We start from the raw sequence: 19935 nt of genomic DNA, 5'->3' as shown, positions 1-19935 counted from the left end.
TGGTACGGATTTAACCCAACTACAGTAAAAATCTTGCTTATACGTTGATGCGTCAACTGTAACAATCAACCGATCCCATATACACATTACTCTGAAAGAGTCCATTCTGCAGACTAGGTGATATTCCTTTTATAAAGTAAAATTCTGGATGCATTTATGTGCATATCTACATATCTATCCAGCATGAGTGACTGTAGTTTCAATCAAGGCCTATTAGGCAAATCAGCCATGGTCCCGGCTTGTAAAGCAGCTGCCACCTCCACCTGTATGAAACCTGCAGGATCCTGTGTAAACACCTTCATTCAGGTGTGTCGTAACTTCATTTTCAACTGTCGCAGACCGCGGACTCAGTCATGTGTTGCAGGGACACGAGGCCCCCCAGTGGCCGCCAGCCGAAGTGCAGCCGCACTCCAAACTTCATTCCAATGCCAGAAAGAGATATATTTATATCATTAAAAATGAAGCGGCATACGACATGAATGGTTTAATTTACCTTATAAAAGTGAAAGGAAATCTAACTGGTTATGGTAACCGGGGTCAGTTTAGGTTTAAATACAACAACTAATAAAATTATACCACGCAGTATATGAAAAAAATAAATGATTTGAAATATGAAAAACCAAAAACGTCCCAAAAAAGTAGTAAAAACTGCTATCCAGACAATAAATAAAATTCCATAAACATGCATCATTAATCAAATACAACAATGCTCGTCATTCATCACATAACTCAAAGGTTTATCATTCCATTTGAATATAGTAATGTCTTCATTTATTGTTATAAAGTATCCTGATTGAACAAAAAAAGTGTAAGATTATTTCTGTTCCAATTCAACTTATGTGACATTTAATGTCTTTGTCAATATACTATTGATAAATTAATGGTTACTTAGGTAAATGTTTTGCAAGATCCTACATATTCCTTGAAGCAGTTTAAATGATCAAACATCTGAAAATGTTTACTTTGATGACATTGTGTAATTCAACCGACCCAGAGGTCTCATTAGCCAAGTGCATTTACAGTAGGCATATGATTTCAAACTTATACCCATAAGATGTATATAATAATAAAAAAAACAACAATCATTTTCTCGGTTTTATTGTAGCAACAAGAGTGCCAAAAAAATTGCACAGTTTGCCCATTTACAATAAAATCAGATAAAAATGTGAAATACAAAAACATCAAAGCAATCCATTTTGACACAATGCTTAAACCCTGAGGATTAAATACTCTTCCACACTAGAGCTTCACTAGAAAACATTCATGAAAACAGTCCCTTGGCTGTGATATGGGGCCTACATTATACTTTTTGCATTCAACCACCTAGACCAGTATATTAGCATATACCTGAGGACTAACTTGTACTGCATAACAAAGACCAGCTAGCCAGAGGTTACATGTTTTAAAGTCACTCAAGGCAGAGGCAAAGTAAAGGAAATTGAAAGAGTTACCAGATTTTAAAGCACTTACAGCTGGCAGTAACATTTAGTATGATGATTATTTTCATATTCACAGATACATGACTTGTTCTGCTTTATTTAATGAAAATGACAGTGAACATTTAGGCAGTTTTCAACAAGCCTGGTTATTTAATGTATTGATAGAGTTCAGTGTTTGTCATACATATCATGGCATCATGTTAATGCTTTGTTAATTCAGCTTTTTAATGAACATTTTAAAAGAAAATCACATTATGAAAAAAATTTGTTTGGCCAAAAACTTGATTCAAGAAATGCCTTTCTTTGACCGAGCAAATAAGAGTAAATTTTAGGTTTTTTTTCTTTTTTAAAAGCTGTTAAAGTTTTTGGCAGTTGCCCAGCATTTGCTTAGTGTAAGTTTACAGTGATAAAGTTGAACACACAATGCAATATCTTAATGTGCTCTGACTGAATTGCTTAAAAGCTTGCAAAACAAAAAATAATCTCATGAAAAGATAAATGAAATAAATTATGGATTTAGGCAGACATCTGTTGCATACAAAATAGTCAAACATGAGAGAAAAACATAATAGGACAGAGGTATCACCAGCAGGACAGCATCGTAAAGAGGCAGTAATCATTTAAATCCTTTTGGAAAAAAAAAGATGTTGCTGCCTGACATTTAAGATGTTAGATTAGACCAATATTTTGCTTGTTGAAATATAGAATTTAGTTCTTAGTTTAACACTACAATAGTATTGTTAAAAATAAACAGTTTTTGATTTTCATAAACTATTAAATGTTTGTTCAACTTAATTAGTTGTAGTGCTGGATGCTTTTGAATAGAGATATCTGCCAATAATGTTAAAGCAGAGAAATGTATCACAGCTGCGCTACAACAATTGGCTATACATGTAAGGGCTTTAAAGGTTCAGTGTGTAGAATTTAGTGACATCTAGTGGTGTAGTTGCATGTTCCCGCTGAATACTCCTCACCTCACCCTCCCCTGCCAAACATGAAAGTGAACCTGTGGTAATCTTCAGTTTTCATAAAAACTCAAAAGGTTTGTCAGGTTTGGACAACTGTAGCGGGTCCTGCTCCCAAAGTAAATATGAAGTATTTAAACATAAAGGTTCCATTCTAGGGTATAGAGAACAACAATACTTAGAATTGAATATTTTACACACTAGTAAAAACATCACTAGGATTATTGTATATTCAATTTCTGCCAATAGATCCCTCTCAACTAAATCTTACACACTATTCCTTTAAAATGGCAGAATCTAATGTTGAGTGTTAGTGAAAGGAGAATTCTTACTTTAAAATGCAAGACATTCCATTTTAGACAAGAGTTGGTGAGAAAATGTAAACCCCTAAGTGTAGGCCTGGACATCTGGAACGAGACCATCACAGTGAACACCGATATAAATCACAATTATGAAACAAAACTCTCGTCTCTAGTATTTTGATCTACAAAGTAGTTATGCCACTAATTCACCACAACGCTGAGCATCTCAAAGCACTAAAACTGCACCAAACAAACAAGTGCACACGCACAGGAAAGCTGATCACTTACACCACTAGTATTGGATCAATTCAAAGACACAGAGACATTCAGTGCAGGTACATTCACAGTGGGAACAACTGTGGTGACCTTGCAAAGCATGTTGATGTACGATTGTATTATTTGCCTGGAGGGCAACCTTAACAGGTCCCTAATGAACTTGTCATTAGTATCTAGTAAATATAAACTCATACACATCTGAAACAAATCATAATGAGGGTTTTGGTGAGTCAACACATTCACACAGAAACAGTGAAGAACATTACCATTCACTGTAGGCTTTGGTGTCATTTAGCCGGTACACTGAAAGGTTTGAAACTGACAGGCAGGTATGAAACAGATGCAGACATGATGAAGCAGAAAGGCACAGCAGCTGCTTCACTGAGGTGAGACAATGCAGGAATATTAAGACACGAGAGGTATAAAATAAAGTAAAACTTAACTCTTAGATGAGACTAAAAAACTCCACCATAGTACTGTTTTCACTCCTATCTGTTTGTCTGTAAACAAAAACTACAAAACTAACTGGAGGGATTACCACAAAGCTTGGTGGAGGGATGCACTATGGGTCCGGAAAGAAACGGTGCTGGATTCAGGATTTAGGACGTCTTGTTATATTTGAACTGATTTCCTGGGTAGTAACTGATGGAACTTGATGAAAAAAAATCTGGCATATTAAAGGGACTGATAGCTATGAGTATGTGTAATTTGGTGCAGCTTGATTTCATTTAAGGGGACTATTGGGCTTTGGCGGATATATGAGCTACACTATGCGCCATACTTGCTTTTTATCTGCAATCAAATGTCACAGAATGATGAGTTGTCACAACAACTACTTATGACTCTCTGGTCATGATTTTTTTTTATGAACTTTAATGGCAAATGAGCATCATTCTGACTGTAATTTTACTGGTTTAAAAAGTCATGGGCAAAAAAAGAGCAAAAGAAATGCTAAACCTATTTGCCATTTGAACACGCCACACTCCACCAAATAGGAAAAAAAATTTCCTGCAACAATCTGCATGACGATTTGAAACACTTGCAGAGACAGGATTTCCCATTTCACTTCATTTAAATCTCAAAAGGTTGGTGGTCTACGTTTTCTTTCTGTTACCAACAATCCCCACAAAAAGACTAACACCGACAATCAATGAGCTTTATAAGAGGTATGGTTCCTGATATACAGGATCTTATTGCTCTGAGCCACAGATTTCCACTGTCATTCAAAAAACGAAACTGAAACAATCAATTTCAGTTTGAGTGTGACATGAGTGTGTGTACTGAAGAAATTAGTGCTGTTAAAATGATTGTGCATTTATCCACAGTTAAACATGAGGGGAAGATGTGGGCGAGGTGTGACTTGTAAAAGTGTAGACAAAGATTGAGAAGACGTGAGGAATACAGATCATTTGTCTTTCTTGGCTTATTTCTTTTGGATAGGAAAATGTCAGTATTAATTTTGTCTATAAAAAAACTATAGGTGCTTCTTTTAGATGAGTAATTGAACAGTCACTATGGCTTATAGTTAAGTGAATGAAGGTGGGAGTGACGATAGCGAACTACCTCTAAAGGTGCTTTCAGACATGCACTGAACTTGGAGAATCTCGGAGGGGCTGTTTGTGAGAACACAAATGTCCAAGGGACAGCCTCCAGACTTTCTCTGAGCCGGCCCCTCGTAAAACTGTGAAAAAAGTTTGAATGAGCCAATGTGAGAAAACAGCAGATCCTCTGCAGGATTCATTGCGAGCAAGTGGTTGTGTTGATGACATTTCTAACACAACCGACACAAAAATATAAAAAATTTAAAAAACAAAACAAATATATAAGAATAAAAAAGCAGTGCCTTTCGGTGATAAGGGTCGACAACAGTGTTGATGTAATGAAAACAAAACATGTGATCTCTGCAGAGGAATTCATACTTTACGCCCTGCCCCTCTGCACCACCTTTCTCCCAACTCAAGAGATTTCTGAGTGGTTGTGAACACATCTGAGTGGAAAATCTCCTGTCGCGTTGTTCCTGTGTAAAAGGCAAATTCCGGAAAAGTTCGGACCCAATTGACTGCTCTCAGCCAGACCACACCTGAGCTACACCACTAGTTGTAAGCAAAATTGAGCAGATCAGGATTTCTTCTGAATATTAGGAGCCACACTGGAACATTTTTCTGACAGTGTAGTTCTGGTGTATCAAAAATTATTAAGGGGGATTGTAAACATAGATTTCTTTGGACTTTCCTTATGGAATGAAAGTTATGGCACTGCCACTTGTTTTGTGACAGTGCTGCGACAGTCAGTAGGTGCCAGCTTAACACAACTGCCCTTGCTAAGCAGGAGGCAGTGTGAGAGTTTACAACATGGCAACCACAGTGGCAGAAGCCAATTTAGACACAAGAAAGAAGGAAAACAAAACAGTGCATTTTACACTAACACCCTGTTTGAGAGTCTCCAGTATAAGTAGCTTCACTGGTTGTGGAGTTCTTGCTCCTTGAAGGCAAAGCTATAGATATACAGAGTAAGGCAAACTTGGTTTCAGGTCATTCTAATGGAGCCATATTTGCACCAAATGTTCCAAGGCCTTTACATCATCTCGTTTTAAAAATACAGGGTAAATGCCATGGAGCTTTTAGTACTAACATTGAGCAGGCAGTTCCCCAAGCTATATATGTCTATAGTTCTGCTCCATGGCAGCCTGACACATCAGCCTCAACCAGCTTCAGTGAGTCAGGCTGTAACTTAGAGGAAGGCTTGTAATAGTAGAGACGTAGACTGAAACCAGCCAGATACCGTCAGAGCAGGCAACAACACGCCAGAGGGATGAGTGTCAGTAACACGAAGTAGGTGACTCTGTAGAGGTGAAGTGGAGAGAAGGTCACCATGATGATGGCCAAGGGCAGAGGGAGGCAGGAAGTCAGAGGCAGTAGTTTACTGAAAAGATCAAGATAAAGTTAATATTCAATTGTTACAGGATAAGAAAGATAATAAGGAATGTTTGTGTTGGAGATGGTGTGATCCTACCTGTTGTAGAGTTTCAAAGTGTTGCAGTTAATAAGCAGCATGTAAACAGTAACTAGAGGCACAATGTGTGGCCAACAAGGGTCAGGATCCAACTGGGTGGTATATCTGCGGAGAATCACAAGGTAGATTAAACAGATGATGCCATTCACCTTGTATACAACCTCACTAACCCAGGCACTTGACTTGTGTCTTATATCACATGCATTTGCCATTTTAGCACCATTCTGGAAACATATTTTTCTAATATTGTGAAACTGAGCCTACTGCAACTTGAAATGAATTTGTTATAACAGTGAGAGCCGCTTTGATTGGTGGGATCATTTGGTTTTCAGCTGCTTCACAAATTAATCAGAGGTCAAGTTTAGCAACACATTAGCACCCCTGCTGCAGCGTAACATTTGATACAGTGATAGTTAATACATTCATAAGGCTGCCTACATAAAATGTGGGATTATCTGGAAACTGCAGATTACTTGATGTTGGTCCAGGGTCCTAACGAATCCAAGAAATATTTTTAACTCGAAACCCCTGTGGTGGTTTTACTCTATTACTGTGCATTATAAGCATTTATAAATAAATATGTGGTATACTTCATTCATGTCATGCTAATACTGTACCTCAGGTTGCGGATCCAGTGGATAAGTGATGGTGTACTGAGCATGACAGGTAGCGTGAAGAGTGCTGATAGGCAGAGGTGGAGCTGTAGATCATCTCTCACCTCCTCCAGTGCACATTCAGACAGCAGGGGGGTGCCGTTACATTCTTTAGACCTGCTCAAGCACTCAACGTTGACTGTGCCATTCTCAGTTTCTTCGTGCTTTCGGGGAGCCTGGATTGTGACATTGAGGGAGAATCAAACAATGTCCCAATTAAATCCACAGGGATAACATTGCATTCTATGTGTATTCAATAAAATCTTCTGCAAGGTTTTGAACCCTAGCTCTGCATTTACAGAGTGTCCTCAGTACCAACACACAGTAGGTCATATAACTGATGCTGGTTGATTAAGTGGCGTGATAAGACCAAACAGTTCAAGTTGAAAATCTTACCAGATTCAGCATGTGACTCAAAGACCTCTCCGTCATTTGTAGCCTTAGCACCTGAGCATGTAAAGTAAAAAACAACAAGCAACATAATCAGGACATATTGTCCGCTTGCAACATTTTGATGTACAGCAATATTTGCATGAGCAGTCCCAGTTTGAATCAAACTGCTAACACTGGTATTAAAACCGACGAACAACGCAACTATTGGTGCTGCTTTGCGAAAACACAGGTCAGGGGCTCTCCTCCTATTTCATCACATCTTAAAACTCACCCTATAAAGGTGCAGCAAAAAAGCAGCAAAGACTGAAAATGCTCCACAGGAAATTCCGCCGATAACTGTCAGACAGAGAGCAATGAGTATCTGGGTCCGAAGCCGCAGGGTGCCACAGTCTCTTGAGACAGACGGTCTGCAGACAAAGAGAACAAAACAAGTTCAAAGTCAATAGTTTAAAAAAGATATATTCATAAAAGGAGGGATGCAATGTAAAGAAAGACATGCTAATATATTATTCAGCCTTAAGACCATTCAAATACAGTTACAGTACTGTCCAGCCATACCTGTGTAGTGGAGCTAATATTAATGAGATCAGTCGCATAATGAGACGGAGCAGTGTGCTCCCCCAGTATGCCACAGCTGCCCCAAAAATGTACAGCAGAGGGGACAGGAGGTGGGGCCATTCTTCAACTAGTACCACGCCATTATGAAACATTGCATCGGGAAAGGATGCAGGCAGAACATCCATGGGGGGGAGGCAGAGAATGGACCAGAACTCTTGAAAGCGGCTACAGCTGAGGTAGGGGAGGGAAGAGGAGGAGGATTAGCAAGAAAAAATGAGAACATTCAGCTTTTATCATAAAATCCATTTTAAAGACAAGAGGGTTGTGGGATACAATTGGAATCTCTGGAAAAAGCTGGTAAAGCTGTCAACGTCTGTTTCCAAGGTGAAGAATCAACTTTCGCACTCTTCCAAAGCCTACCTAAGTAAGACGTGCAGGACATAAACAGGCAGGTTGACTTTGTGAGGCTGCAGGCCTTTGCCCACCACCTGGCTCATGTCTGCAGCTCGCCTCGACTTCAGGATGGAGGACAGCTGCCCCCCACAGGCCAGCAGGAGAGTTACAGCTGTGTACACTGGTACCATAGGACCACAGAACCTCAATATCTGTCAGATAAAAGACACCAGATCTGAATCACTATTTATTCATGAAGAATAACTACTGTATGCAAAGTTGCCATTTTTGTTTAAAGATGGTTTAACATGATTTAACATGAGATGCCTGGTCTGATACCCAATAGAACAGGACAGACACATTGTTAGTGTGCAATGTAGTACCTGTCCAAGCACCCTGGGTAATGAAGTCCTTATTGACACCTGAATCAGAGGGTATAAATGATTATTAATGAACAAACATTTTTAATATGATAAATAGTCATCAGGATATGTGAAAGAGAGGCTGCAGTTGTCTTACTGCAGCTAAGAGTAATACCTTATACTGGCAGTTGGGGGCAGTGTGAAGCTGAAGGAGGACATCTGATGTGTTGTCTGGGCTGCTTGTGTGAAGCATCCCTGAGATCTCGGTAACTGAGGGCACACTGGTGAACAGATGACACATCAAGTCAAAACGGGAATAGAAAGTGTGTCAAATAGAAGATGCCTGGAGAATGACACAAGCACAACTAACCTGACTGTGGTTAAAGAGTCCTCTCGAAACCATGGTACCATTATTCTGTACACATTGGACAATCTATCTACAGAAAAAATACTGTAATTAGATCGCGTTTAGTTTGTGCATGTGAAAATGTATTAAATCAGGCTTACCTTTATGTACTTTGCATTGGCTTGCAACATTTATTCTGAATGCCTGATAGACCTAAAGACACAGAGGTGTTCAACAAGTGGTGACACAGAAGAAACACGGATACTGAGTCTACATTAAGTAATAAAAGCTACCTGGTTAAAGTGATGAAGCTTGATGGTGTGTAGAAGTCCAGAAGAGTTGACCGTAACGTCGCTGAAAGTCAAACCTGCAGAACCAACACTTATTGAGCTTGTGTTTCCACATGGAGCTTTGGCAATCAGCCTCATCAGTTTATGGGGACATGGTAAGTAATTATAGATAGTAAAAGCCCAGAAAATTTATTTTACACAATACGGTCCCCTAAGTTCTCAATAAAAATCTGTTTATACTTAGGTAAGATAACTCACCGAAGGAGAGGACATGTGGTACTGGGACAGACAGAGTCAGAGATTCTTGTCTTTGCCATTCACACTCCACCGTAAACTGAACAAAAGATCCAATTTGTATGGGTTACATCTTCGGTTTCTGCTTCCTGGACCATTAGATGTGTTGACTTAGCCTTATATACTCTATGAGCAACTTTATTTAGCTGTTTGAATCTAGATTCAAAGCATGCTGATGTTAGCATTCATCTCAAAGAACCACTGCCTACATACAACTATGTAGAGCTGCAAGCATGGCTGTAGACTTTTATGTCTTATTAGAGCCCAACTAACACTTCCAATTCTGATATATGTGTATGTGGTGTTTATATGTGGGTTTATCATACGTCATGAGTGAGGTCAATAGTAAAACTTCCGATGTCCTCTGTTTACTCTATCAATCTAGCTATGGAATGCATACTACAGCTCTGTTTAGAACAATCATTTCAATGGATGGAACTCTAGCAAGATATTGTATTTTTCTTGTTCATCATTTTGAGCAATATTTCACCGTTAATGTGTATCAGTCACAAACAGTAACTTTTGGTTCATTACTGCATAATCAACGGGGGGAACGGCACCTCAGTTGAAAACTTAAATTTTAACCTCTGTAAATGCAGTGGATGAAGGTGTTCAGTTGGTGTAAACACATGCAACGTTACACTCTACACTATCTTCATTAACATTATCTTCCACTCAACTGACAAGCTATCAAAGTAGCTACGTGGCTAGCCAGCTGCCTAATGTAATAAACGTGTGTGATAACTGTGATAAGCGTGAGGAACATGACAGTTGTGACAGGAAAGTAAAACATGTGGTTGATTATTCACGTTGCAGTATTTCATCTTACCAACCACATCACCAGACCCTGTGTGCTGAGCTGCAGAACAAATAATAAGAGATGCTCTGCTGCTTTAACTGTCTACCTGCTACCTTACTGACTAACTATAGCTGGCTGGATACATCACTTACACAACAAACGTGTGAGAAAAGGGGAATATGATGGGTTCATTGTTTGTCAACTCTTCAGCAATGTATTTCACAAACTATTTTTAAACTTATATGAAGCCACTACTCAACTCTGCAGAGAACACATCAGCTGTGATAGGAGAGAGAGAGAGAAACAAAAAGACTGGGCAAGTAGGACTGTATCATTCATCCAGATGGTAGTACCTGTTTGCCATTGAGGTTGGAGGCTGAAACAACTAGATGAGTAACTGAAGACAAATCACTGAGACTCAAAATCAGGACCTGAGGACAACAACACACAGTTAGGAGCAACCGATAGCAACTCAGACTAGACAAGACAGCATCTCAGAAGGATAATTACCTTGTATGGTGGCAGCAGCTCAGTTCCCACAGATAGATCAACCGGATATAGACTGAAAGGATCAGAGGACTTCATGAAGCCACTGTATGTATTTAAATGAGTCACTGACATCTCTGATATGTGAGTGATTATTCAGAATACTGAAATCAGCTTAGTTCCCACAGATAGATCAACCGGATATAGACTGCAAATTTTAAAGTACACAAACGAAGCACAACAGAAACACAAACTGTCTTCAAATATCTTCCAACATAAACAAAATCTAATTTTCTCTTGAATACATGCAGAAAAATAAGGATGGAGAAAAGATTTTGATTGAAAACCGAAGTGGCAAAAAGAGATACTTTTAACATTATTCTTACCATGAACCATTCTTGTGCACACAGCCGTACACCCAGCTAGTCATCTCCTGTTGGACAACAAAACTACATCAGAATTACATGTTTTTCTTTACTCTTGTGTTTTCATATTTGTTAACAGACGAGAACTAACATGTTTCAGTGATACAGGACCAAACATACTGTACTTTCAACTTAAACAACCAGTATGTGCATCAACTGTAATCTGATCTTGTCTGTCATATTCTATCTGCATTTTCATATAACACACCAATTAGTTTAGTTTCACTGAATGTGTGGCTTTTGGACTTCACTGTACATACAATGGCTTCAGTTTTTTACTTTTTGCACACTTTGTTGTGTTATTGATTTAACTGAACATTTTTAGACTATTAGTCTACACTTATATTTTTAATAATCCTTAATAAAATTTAAATGTTTTCAAATGTTTATTAAAACCATAAAACTGAAATCTCTTGTTTCAAGAAGTCTCCAAACCCATGGTTTAGTACTTTGTCTTAATTCTATAAGCTTTCCACATCTGGACAAGTGTCAAAGAAAAGGGTCAGAAATTTGTTGTTGTTTTTTTAATGGGTAGAAATCTTTAAAATAATGTTTTAAATTTGTCATTATGAGTGACTGAGACTGATGAGTAATTTTATTAATTTAAATCAAATCTTCAAACATGCAAAAAGTGAAAAGATCAGAGGACTTCATGAAGCCACTGTATGCATTTAAATGAGTCACTGACGTCTCTGATATGTGAGTGATTATTCAGAATACTGAAATCAGCTTAGAGAAATAAAGCATTGCAACGGCTGTAGCTCAAAACCAAAGGGATGACAACACAACAGTGGTGAAAACTCACCAGGTTGCTGCTCCGGCAGTAGAAATGGCTGTAGGCTTTCCTGCGACTCGATAGGGCAAACATAAAATATTTCTCCTGTCCTTCCTGTAGACAAAGAGCAACACTGGTGGAAACCTGCTGTTCTGTCTTTATCAGGGTTTTATTTCTTAGATTATAAATGAAAAAAAACAGCATGACTGCATTTTTTGTATTGAATGAGAAAATACATTCTGTAAATTGCAGAAGATAGTACTTTATCTGGTACCTTCAGTGTGCTGTAAGCCAATCGTAGTGTGTTAACTTCACTCCATTCTTCAGGAAAATCTAGAAAAATTTAGACAAAATTATAGAACAGGACAATATGGGAGTGGGCATTTACAGCACCCGAGCCACATAATTTAACATAGTTCAAACCGGCATGTTGGGAATGTTGAGAACGTTAAGGTTGGTTCACCTAGAGGGCACACTGCAAATACAACCAGCCTTTTCTAATGTAGAGAACAAGAGTCACTCATCTCTTCACTTGACCTGCATCTTAAACTGAGCAGCAATCACCAAAATGAGCTGGCCAAAGAAGAGAAAAGTGCCAGGTTTCAGGAGAGAACGTTCAAAGGCAATATGTCTGATATGTCCAGAAGGCGTGATGGTATTCAAAGAATACAATATAAGCCCACATTTTCCCACCAGGCATGCTAGCTGTCGTAGCAGCTTGTCATCCAAAAAAAGGGTGAGCAAAGCTTCAAGTTTAGCAGCCAATTTACAAGCTCAGCTAAATATTTTTACCCGACTTTCTACAATACAGGAGTCCAGCACAAAGGCAAGTCATCTATTGTCATAAATTAGCGAAAGCAAGCATTTAAAGGAATGCATGGTAGAGACAGAAATTCTTGTGTCCAGATAGCAACACCAAATTTGAATACTGAGGCTTATTACGCAGAACAGTGACTGGCCGTATTGAGCAAATTGACAAAGACTTGGCGTGCGAGTTAAATAACAGTTTTTGTCCATGGAGTCTATGAAAGGCACAAAGAGAGACTTATCAGACTTATTCGACAGTTTGTCTGGCTGCATTGAGAAAGTGAAGCTACTGTGGTGTAAACTGGTGAATGTCACCACAGATGGATCGCTACTGAAAAGCATCCAGAACAAGGTAAAGGTTTTCGTACACTGTATTATCCACCAGGAAGCTCTGTACAGCTGGATCACGTGGTGACCAGCAGCACTGTTCTCATTAAAGCAAGCACACAGGATGAGTTTACTTTCATTACTTTTGGAGAAACTGTTTTCACATTCATATAATTTACTGTGTTAGTTAATGTGCTTCCTCATAAACTAGTATTAGCGGCCCGTCTATAATTTATTGTGGCCCTTAACCCAGAAAGTTTGTGCACCCCTGGTCTAAAAGAACATGAACAAGATGGTGATCTGATTAAATAAATGAATGCATGGGTTTATACCAGCCTCTTGAAGCAAGTGTTTGTCTCTGACCTAAGGTTGAGATGGAAACATCGTGATCTTCTCCCACCATCCTGACAGGATGTCTGATGAAGTGATGGTTAAGTACGGCTATTTTCTTCTCCTGGTTATCTGTGAACTAATAAGAACAAACTGATTAGTTTCACAACAGATGAAGTGAGAGATGAGAGATGTGACATTTCATTGGCTTTGATTATAAGGTAAGTGTATGACTCCAACAATTCTGAGCAAAATAAAATGTTGATTAGTGAGTGTTTGCTCTGACCTGTCTGGTTTCGGGATCAATGAGGTCGAAGAATGCCCTGACAGTGGCAAGAACAAGCTCTTTACACCTGGAACCCAAAGAAATACATATTGCATATGAATGACAAGAATTATATTTAAAAAAAAATTCAGGATAATATATAGTCTGCCAAAATGTAATGTCATCTCTTTTACCAAACAATGGAGAGGTGGTCGGTTGATACCCATGTCCTGGGAACTGCTGTTGCCTTGATAAAAATAATATGACATTGAAACATAAATAGAGTAGTGCAGGGTCATTCTTTGGCATCAAAGGAGCATTTAGTCATCTGGCATTCTGTATGACTAGGGATTTTTTAACTGTCCTCTACAAAAGGAACTACATTTTTAACCTGCTGCCTTCAGTTGCTGCGTTCTTAAAAATGTCCATGGGTTCCAAAAAAAAGTTCCTGTGGTGGAAAGAGTCTCAGTAATCGTACCGATCCACAAACAAATCTTACCACCAGTGATAACTTATTGGGGTCTCCTGAAGGACACGGCAGTGATGTTAGACCAGACCGGACCTGGGAGTCACGGTAACCGCCCCCAACGGACAGGACTGTGATGTTCCTGAGTTTGTTTGCCTGGTTCAGCCACTTCTGTCTCACTGCAGAGTAGAAATCTGCAAAAAACAGGAGTAAAGATAAGGAAAAATTACACTAGCATCCACCAAATAGTTTTTGTATTCAAATCACATTAAACTCTCGAGTCACCACATTTATGAAAAAAACGGACCACATTTAAATCTATACTTAAGTTATTCTAAGCGGGAACTGTTCATAAATCGGTTACAGCATTTTCGGGTTTTTTTTATCTTACGATAGGTCAAGTGCCATTTGATGACATTTGATGATTAACTGAATGACAGAGCAACACATTTTACTGATGAATGTCTCCTCACTAAATAGGATTGAAACAACTGCTGTCTCTGCTTCAAATGAGGACATAACTCAGAGCCAACAGTGTCAATGTACCAGTGACTCAGCATCAGAGTTATTCTTACCCAGCAGGTATGGGTCCAGGGCCAGTACTGGAGCCAGGTGCGGAGAGGCCTGAGTAATGATCAGGCTGACCAGATTAGTGTTGAAGCGGGGCAAAGTGAACAGCGCCCGGGCCACCACTCCTCCCATGGAGTGGCCCACAAGCACCACACTCTGGGGAGGAGTCTTCAGATTCTGGCAAGTCCAGAAAGAAAGAAGACAGTTAAAACCATCACCAAAGTAGATTACTTTAATACATTACATAGTGTTAACTACATTTTGATTACACACTTTAGTGCTTGCATCTTAGCAATTTGTAGACTTTTTTTTATAACTGCACAGTATTTTGATGGCAGCACATCGTGCAGTTTGAAAAGTTTAACCAAATGCCAACACATGTAAATTTAGAGGGTGATGGAAAATGATATGTATCCCTGGCAGTCAAATATAACACACCAGCAACAAGTAACCCTCTCTGACAACTAAATGATATTTGAGGCCTGACCTTGTACAGTCTTAAGATGGCTTTGATGCTCTCATGCAGGAAGTGTGTCTGCTGGAGCAAACTGCCACCGTAAAGCGCAACCAGCTCCTCATTGAAGTCCACGGTGAACACATTGAAGTGGAGACCTCCCTCCAAGTTTTCAGCCTTCCTGAGGGCCACCGAGCCCAGGGAGCGAGCTACAGCAACAGAGAAAAAGATGTCTGTTGGTGTTGACTATTAACAATAATAATAATAATAATATATATATATAAATACACAATGCTCAAAAAATTTGGGGAAACTTTATCAACACAGTATAACACAAAGTCAGTTAAGATTCAGGGATATCAATCACGGAGGCCATACACAGTGCTGAGTCACATTATGAGTTGCCGTGATCCCATTTATGCAAGTTGGATCAGCGTGTGATTAAAATGGTAGACTTTTATTTTGAATCCAGCCCTCGATGGGTTGATGATTTTGGTTTCCATTGACCATTGTGACATCAATTTGTTCTCAACAAATTATACATTCAGTAAAGATTTTCAACTTGAATAATTAATTCATCAAGATCTGGTGTGTGATTAAAGTGTTCCCTTAATTATTTTGAACAATTTATATACACTGTAATTCTAATTAATATTGTAAATACTCCTATTTTGCTGATGTTCTCAGTTACCAATGCAGCTACTGCACTTCTGTTCGTCCTGGGAGAGGGATCCCTCACATGTGTCTCTCACTGAGGTTTCTATGTTTTTTTACCCTGTAAATAAGGACTTCTGGTAGTTTTTCCTTATTCTAGTTGAGAACAGAACAGAGGATGTCGCACCATGTTAGGCCTTATTACACAATTTGTGATTCCTGGATATGGGCTATATCAATAAATTATGATGATTGATTGATTGACTGACTGTGGATAATATCACCTCAAATCAGACTCTAAACGATTAGAGCATGAAATGCAAGTTAAGCTCACCAATAACTCCAAAGTTTGTAGTTGTAATGTATCATTCTTTGTAAACCTATAATATAAGCCAGCATGAGAAATTCAAGTTTTCACACGGAAAGGATTTGAATAGATGTGTGAAAATCAGTGGTGAAGTTTTTAAAAATCCTTAAAAGCTTTAAAAAATATAGCCAAATCCAATTTGAGCACATCAGAGTGTACTTACAAATGAGACTTACACAATATTTAAAAAAAACAACTGTAAAATGATTGAAAAAGCCAGTTTTCCCTGATTGATAGATGATCTAATGTTTATGTAAAAGTTCTCAAGTCCCACATACAAACACATCCAGACTGTAGAAACTTGACTGTGTGGTATGTAGAGCATCTACATCTACTGTCTTGGAGGCTGAAATCTTTCATTTAAAATCGAATTAGGTCACCAGTCAGGTAGAGACCAATCAACAAGAAACTCTAATGTCCTCAAACAACCTCAGCATGTCAATTCATTGACAAAGAAAGTCACCGTGATTCGGGTTTTAGTTTTCGCAGTTTTAATGTAAATACTGAAAACTGACTCGAGACAATCTTCAATATACTGTAGATGCAACTGACTTTGTGGACTAACCTTGTTTGTAACTGCCAGCATTTCCAGGCAAGAAGAGCACAGGGGCGCCCGTGAGTTTAAGCGCTCGGGTCTCCTGGGCGTACAGACCCTCTCCATAAAGGTAGAGTCCATACGCTGGGTACAGTCGGGCCACACGCCGAGGAAGGGCCACACGCTGTGAAAGGATTAGAAGTTCCACACTTACATTAAAACACATACATTTCATTAACCTTAGTTAATTACTCCATAGAGCTAATTTAAGATTAATGGCAAGTTATATGATGGCGACAACCTCCTGTGAGGTCAGATCACATCTGATCTGTTATAGTTGATTCTTCATCTGTACCAAGAAATATACTGTGTAATTGTACATCTGCACAGATATAAACAAGAAAATTCTGACATTTGTTTAACCGAAAATTCCATATGAGATTTGTTGACACCTTTAAGTTGGAAAAATGACAAATTTGATATTGGTCCATTCACCTTAAACACTTTTATTCCCCTGTAAAGCAGACAATAAATAAACCCTGTTCAAAGTATTTTGAATGACAGCGCTAATTACTGTATGTAAGTTCTATCAAATTTGGTTAACACCTCTGCAGTGTTTCCCCCACCTTGATTCAAATACTTGATACCTGTTTGTAGGTTATTGTCTTTTTTTCTCCCTGTAAAAATGTAGTTATTTTAGTACTTTTTCCTCACTCTAGTCGAGGGTTGGGGGCAGAGGATGTTGCACCTTGTTTAACCCTACGAGACAAATTTTGATTTGGGAAATACTTTTTTGTCATCATATTAAGTTAATTAACCCTCATGTGCAATATTTCATATCACTTACATCTATAAAGTTATCATTATTACTTCCTTCCACTTTGGCATTGGTTAACTGTCTCAGGTTACGTACTTATTTTATGTTTTATTATTTTAATTTCTAATGTTGTTGCTATTAGGCACTGCTCCCATACACATACCTTATATTTCCTTTAATATTTATTAAGGGCCCGAGCACTGACAGGCACTGACAGACAGTGAGGCCCTATTGAAATTGTAAGGATTATTATTATATATTATTCAGGCAAATTAATTTGCTTTTTGAGGGTGTTAACATGCTCAAATTCTTACCAAAATTTGCAGAATATTTGAAAGTGGTGAAAATGTATGTATTCTGGAGGAATTTTCAATGGGCTTCGCAAAATGGCTCCACGGTGCCACCCGAGACTCCCGGAACGTGTTTACATTGACCGATCTTCACAAAAATCGATACAAAGGTGTATCATGACCAGACAAACATAAAAGTCTTAGGTGCAATTTGAAAAACGCTACAAGAAGCCTGCTATTTTGCATTTAGTGGCCATTTTGGGCATATTCCACATTTTTACTTTGAGGTACTTGTACCAGGGCTTACATCAGATCGACTTCAAATTGAGATGAGTGTCATCACAACAAGATGGAGATACAAACTAACACAAAGATCGATTTTTCGTCACACGGTGTGACAGTGGCGTGATGTCAAAGTTTGATTACACGCTATTAAAACACGATGTTCTGTATCTCGGACATACACAGACCAAGAATCCTTTGATGCTGAGCCGTAAACGAACAACTCCACTCCTGCAGTGACAGTATCAGTGGTCAAATATCAAAGGAATCTTTATGTCTTGCAAAGGTGACGTCTCTCTCTCTCTGTCTCTCAGAATTGGGACATTTTTTCACTTAAATTCTTCAGACTTTAAATATTGCTTCATAATTTTCTCTCTGTCCTGCAGTCATCACAGACAATAACACTGACTGCACAGACCATGTCTATCAACCACATAAACAAGGACAGAGAACATTTTCAGAAACGTTTCTCTCCCGCATCATCTCCTGTGTGAAGTCAGATTGATGTCCATACCTACATGGCATTACTGATCTAAATAAACAACCTGCTGAGAGGATTGGAAGAACGGGATGTGATCTTTGTTTTTTTTTAACTTGGCTAGTTTCTTCTAATCTACTCAGCGTGTAAACAGGTGCAGGTGTAAACAGAAACCTGTCCGTCAGGTAACGTTAGCAGGTTTCGATTCAGGAAGTAGCTTTTAACATATCTCAATGTGATCATTCATATCGTCTGTTCAGAGTGGAAATAAAAAAAAACGGAGCCATTTAGCAATCTTTGTTCCACACGAGCTCATATCTGGCCTGTTTTCACAGTATGTGGGGTACAAACCTGAGCCTGTGTACTCACCCTGTACTCTGGGTATTCAAACATGTAGGTCATACTGCATCTGTTCTCCTCGAAGCCAGTCAGCAGCTCTCGCAGGCCGACAGCCAGGAGCCCCAGAGCGACACCGTAGAAGACCACAGAGGCGACTTTCATGGTTCCCTCCTTCCTCCGGCTTTCACATTTCAGTCAGTCTTCATGCTCCCAGCAGGCGAACACATCGGTCTGATTGTCTGTCTGTCTGCCTGACTAACTGACTGACTGTCTGTGTGTCTGTCTAACTGACTGATGCTCTGTCTGTCACTCTCACCGGCTCAACCCCAAACAGGAACTACTCGCTGAACAATACTTAGTGATTGGCGGATGGCCCGGCCAATGGGAGGAGAAAACTGAGAAAATTGACCAATAGGAGAGCGAACAGTGAGTGACGCAACATGTTCAAAGGAATTGATAAATGTAAGCGCTTTTAATTTGTTTAATTCATGATCTTCTTTGTTTCTCTTTTCTAAACAGACACAAACTGAAAAAGAGTTTTGTTTAAGGGATAGGTCACCCAAAAATGAAAATCCACTCATCATCCACTCCCCACTATGCTGATTGAGGGGTGGGTGAAGTGTTTTAGTCCACAAAACACTTCTAGAGTCTCAGGGTTTAACAGTTTTGCAGCCAAATTCAATACATTTGAAGTAATCGTCTTCAAATGTAGAAAAAAAACAGAATAAAAAAATTCTGTTCAACAATTCTGTTTACTGTGTTCTCTCAGCTATAACAGTGTTAATCTGTGATCTACATTATGTTCATGTTCTTGAGTCTGAAATCGATTGCTTTGGCCTCCACCCACCTACTTAGGGAAAACCGCGGTCTTTTCCTCATTACTGTACATTTTCTTAGGGCCTGATCTATTAAGATCCCAAATAAAGAGTAGTAAAATTGCATGTGTATTACGACAGATTGCACGTAATTGCGTAAATGATAACAGGTGAAAACATGGTAGAGGCAGTAGATTTTAAATGAGGGGTTTTGCGTGTGTTACTGGTTTCTGTCATGGAGCATTATGGAGAGCAGAGTGATTGCAAGCGCAAAGCAAAATTTAATGCCATGCAATTGGTGGTGTTAGTGGAAGAGGCAAACAAACATGTTGCTCAGCTACAGCAAAGAAATATTAATATAACTCGAGGAA

General features: G+C 38.9%; 1 protein-coding gene across 1 annotated transcript; it reads right to left on the bottom strand.

Annotated features, from left to right (window-relative positions):
* Positions 1–1082: 1082 nt before the first annotated feature.
* Positions 1083–19051, bottom strand: pgap1 (post-GPI attachment to proteins inositol deacylase 1). Its single transcript, XM_061089135.1, has 26 exons — positions 18780–19051; positions 16574–16727; positions 15021–15196; positions 14539–14710; positions 13997–14157; positions 13692–13744; positions 13519–13585; positions 13266–13371; positions 12043–12101; positions 11799–11882; positions 10955–11001; positions 10593–10644; positions 10436–10513; positions 9248–9323; positions 8993–9066; positions 8861–8912; positions 8724–8790; positions 8529–8634; positions 8375–8413; positions 8019–8203; positions 7599–7829; positions 7312–7447; positions 7044–7094; positions 6612–6823; positions 5995–6099; positions 1083–5904 (listed from the first exon to the last, which is right to left on the bottom strand). Exons 1-26 carry the CDS (start codon positions 18909–18911, stop codon positions 5766–5768), a joined length of 2814 nt encoding a protein of 937 aa, XP_060945118.1. The 5' UTR covers positions 18912–19051; the 3' UTR covers positions 1083–5765.
* Between the last annotated feature and the right edge of the window lie 884 nt (positions 19052–19935).

The sequence above is a fragment of the Limanda limanda genome, chromosome 16, assembly GCF_963576545.1.
Source record: "Limanda limanda chromosome 16, fLimLim1.1, whole genome shotgun sequence".
Lineage (NCBI taxonomy): Eukaryota > Metazoa > Chordata > Actinopteri > Pleuronectiformes > Pleuronectidae > Limanda > Limanda limanda.
This window is presented reverse-complemented; position numbering and strand designations above follow the sequence as displayed.

What these genes read in the sequence shown, in the direction of transcription:
- pgap1 (XM_061089135.1), bottom strand. Translation starts at nt 18,911, where the DNA reads ATGAAAGTCGCCTCTGTGGTCTTCTACGGTGTCGCTCTGGGGCTCCTG. An exon ending in TGCTGGCAGTTACAAACAAG is followed by an intron (nt 15,197 to 16,573) that starts GTTAGTCCACAA and finishes CTGTTGCTGTAG; the next exon opens with CTCGCTCCCTGGGCTCGGTG. An exon ending in CCAACCTCAATGGCAAACAG is followed by an intron (nt 9,324 to 10,435) that starts GTACTACCATCT and finishes TCTTTTGTTCAG; the next exon opens with TTTACGGTGGAGTGTGAATG.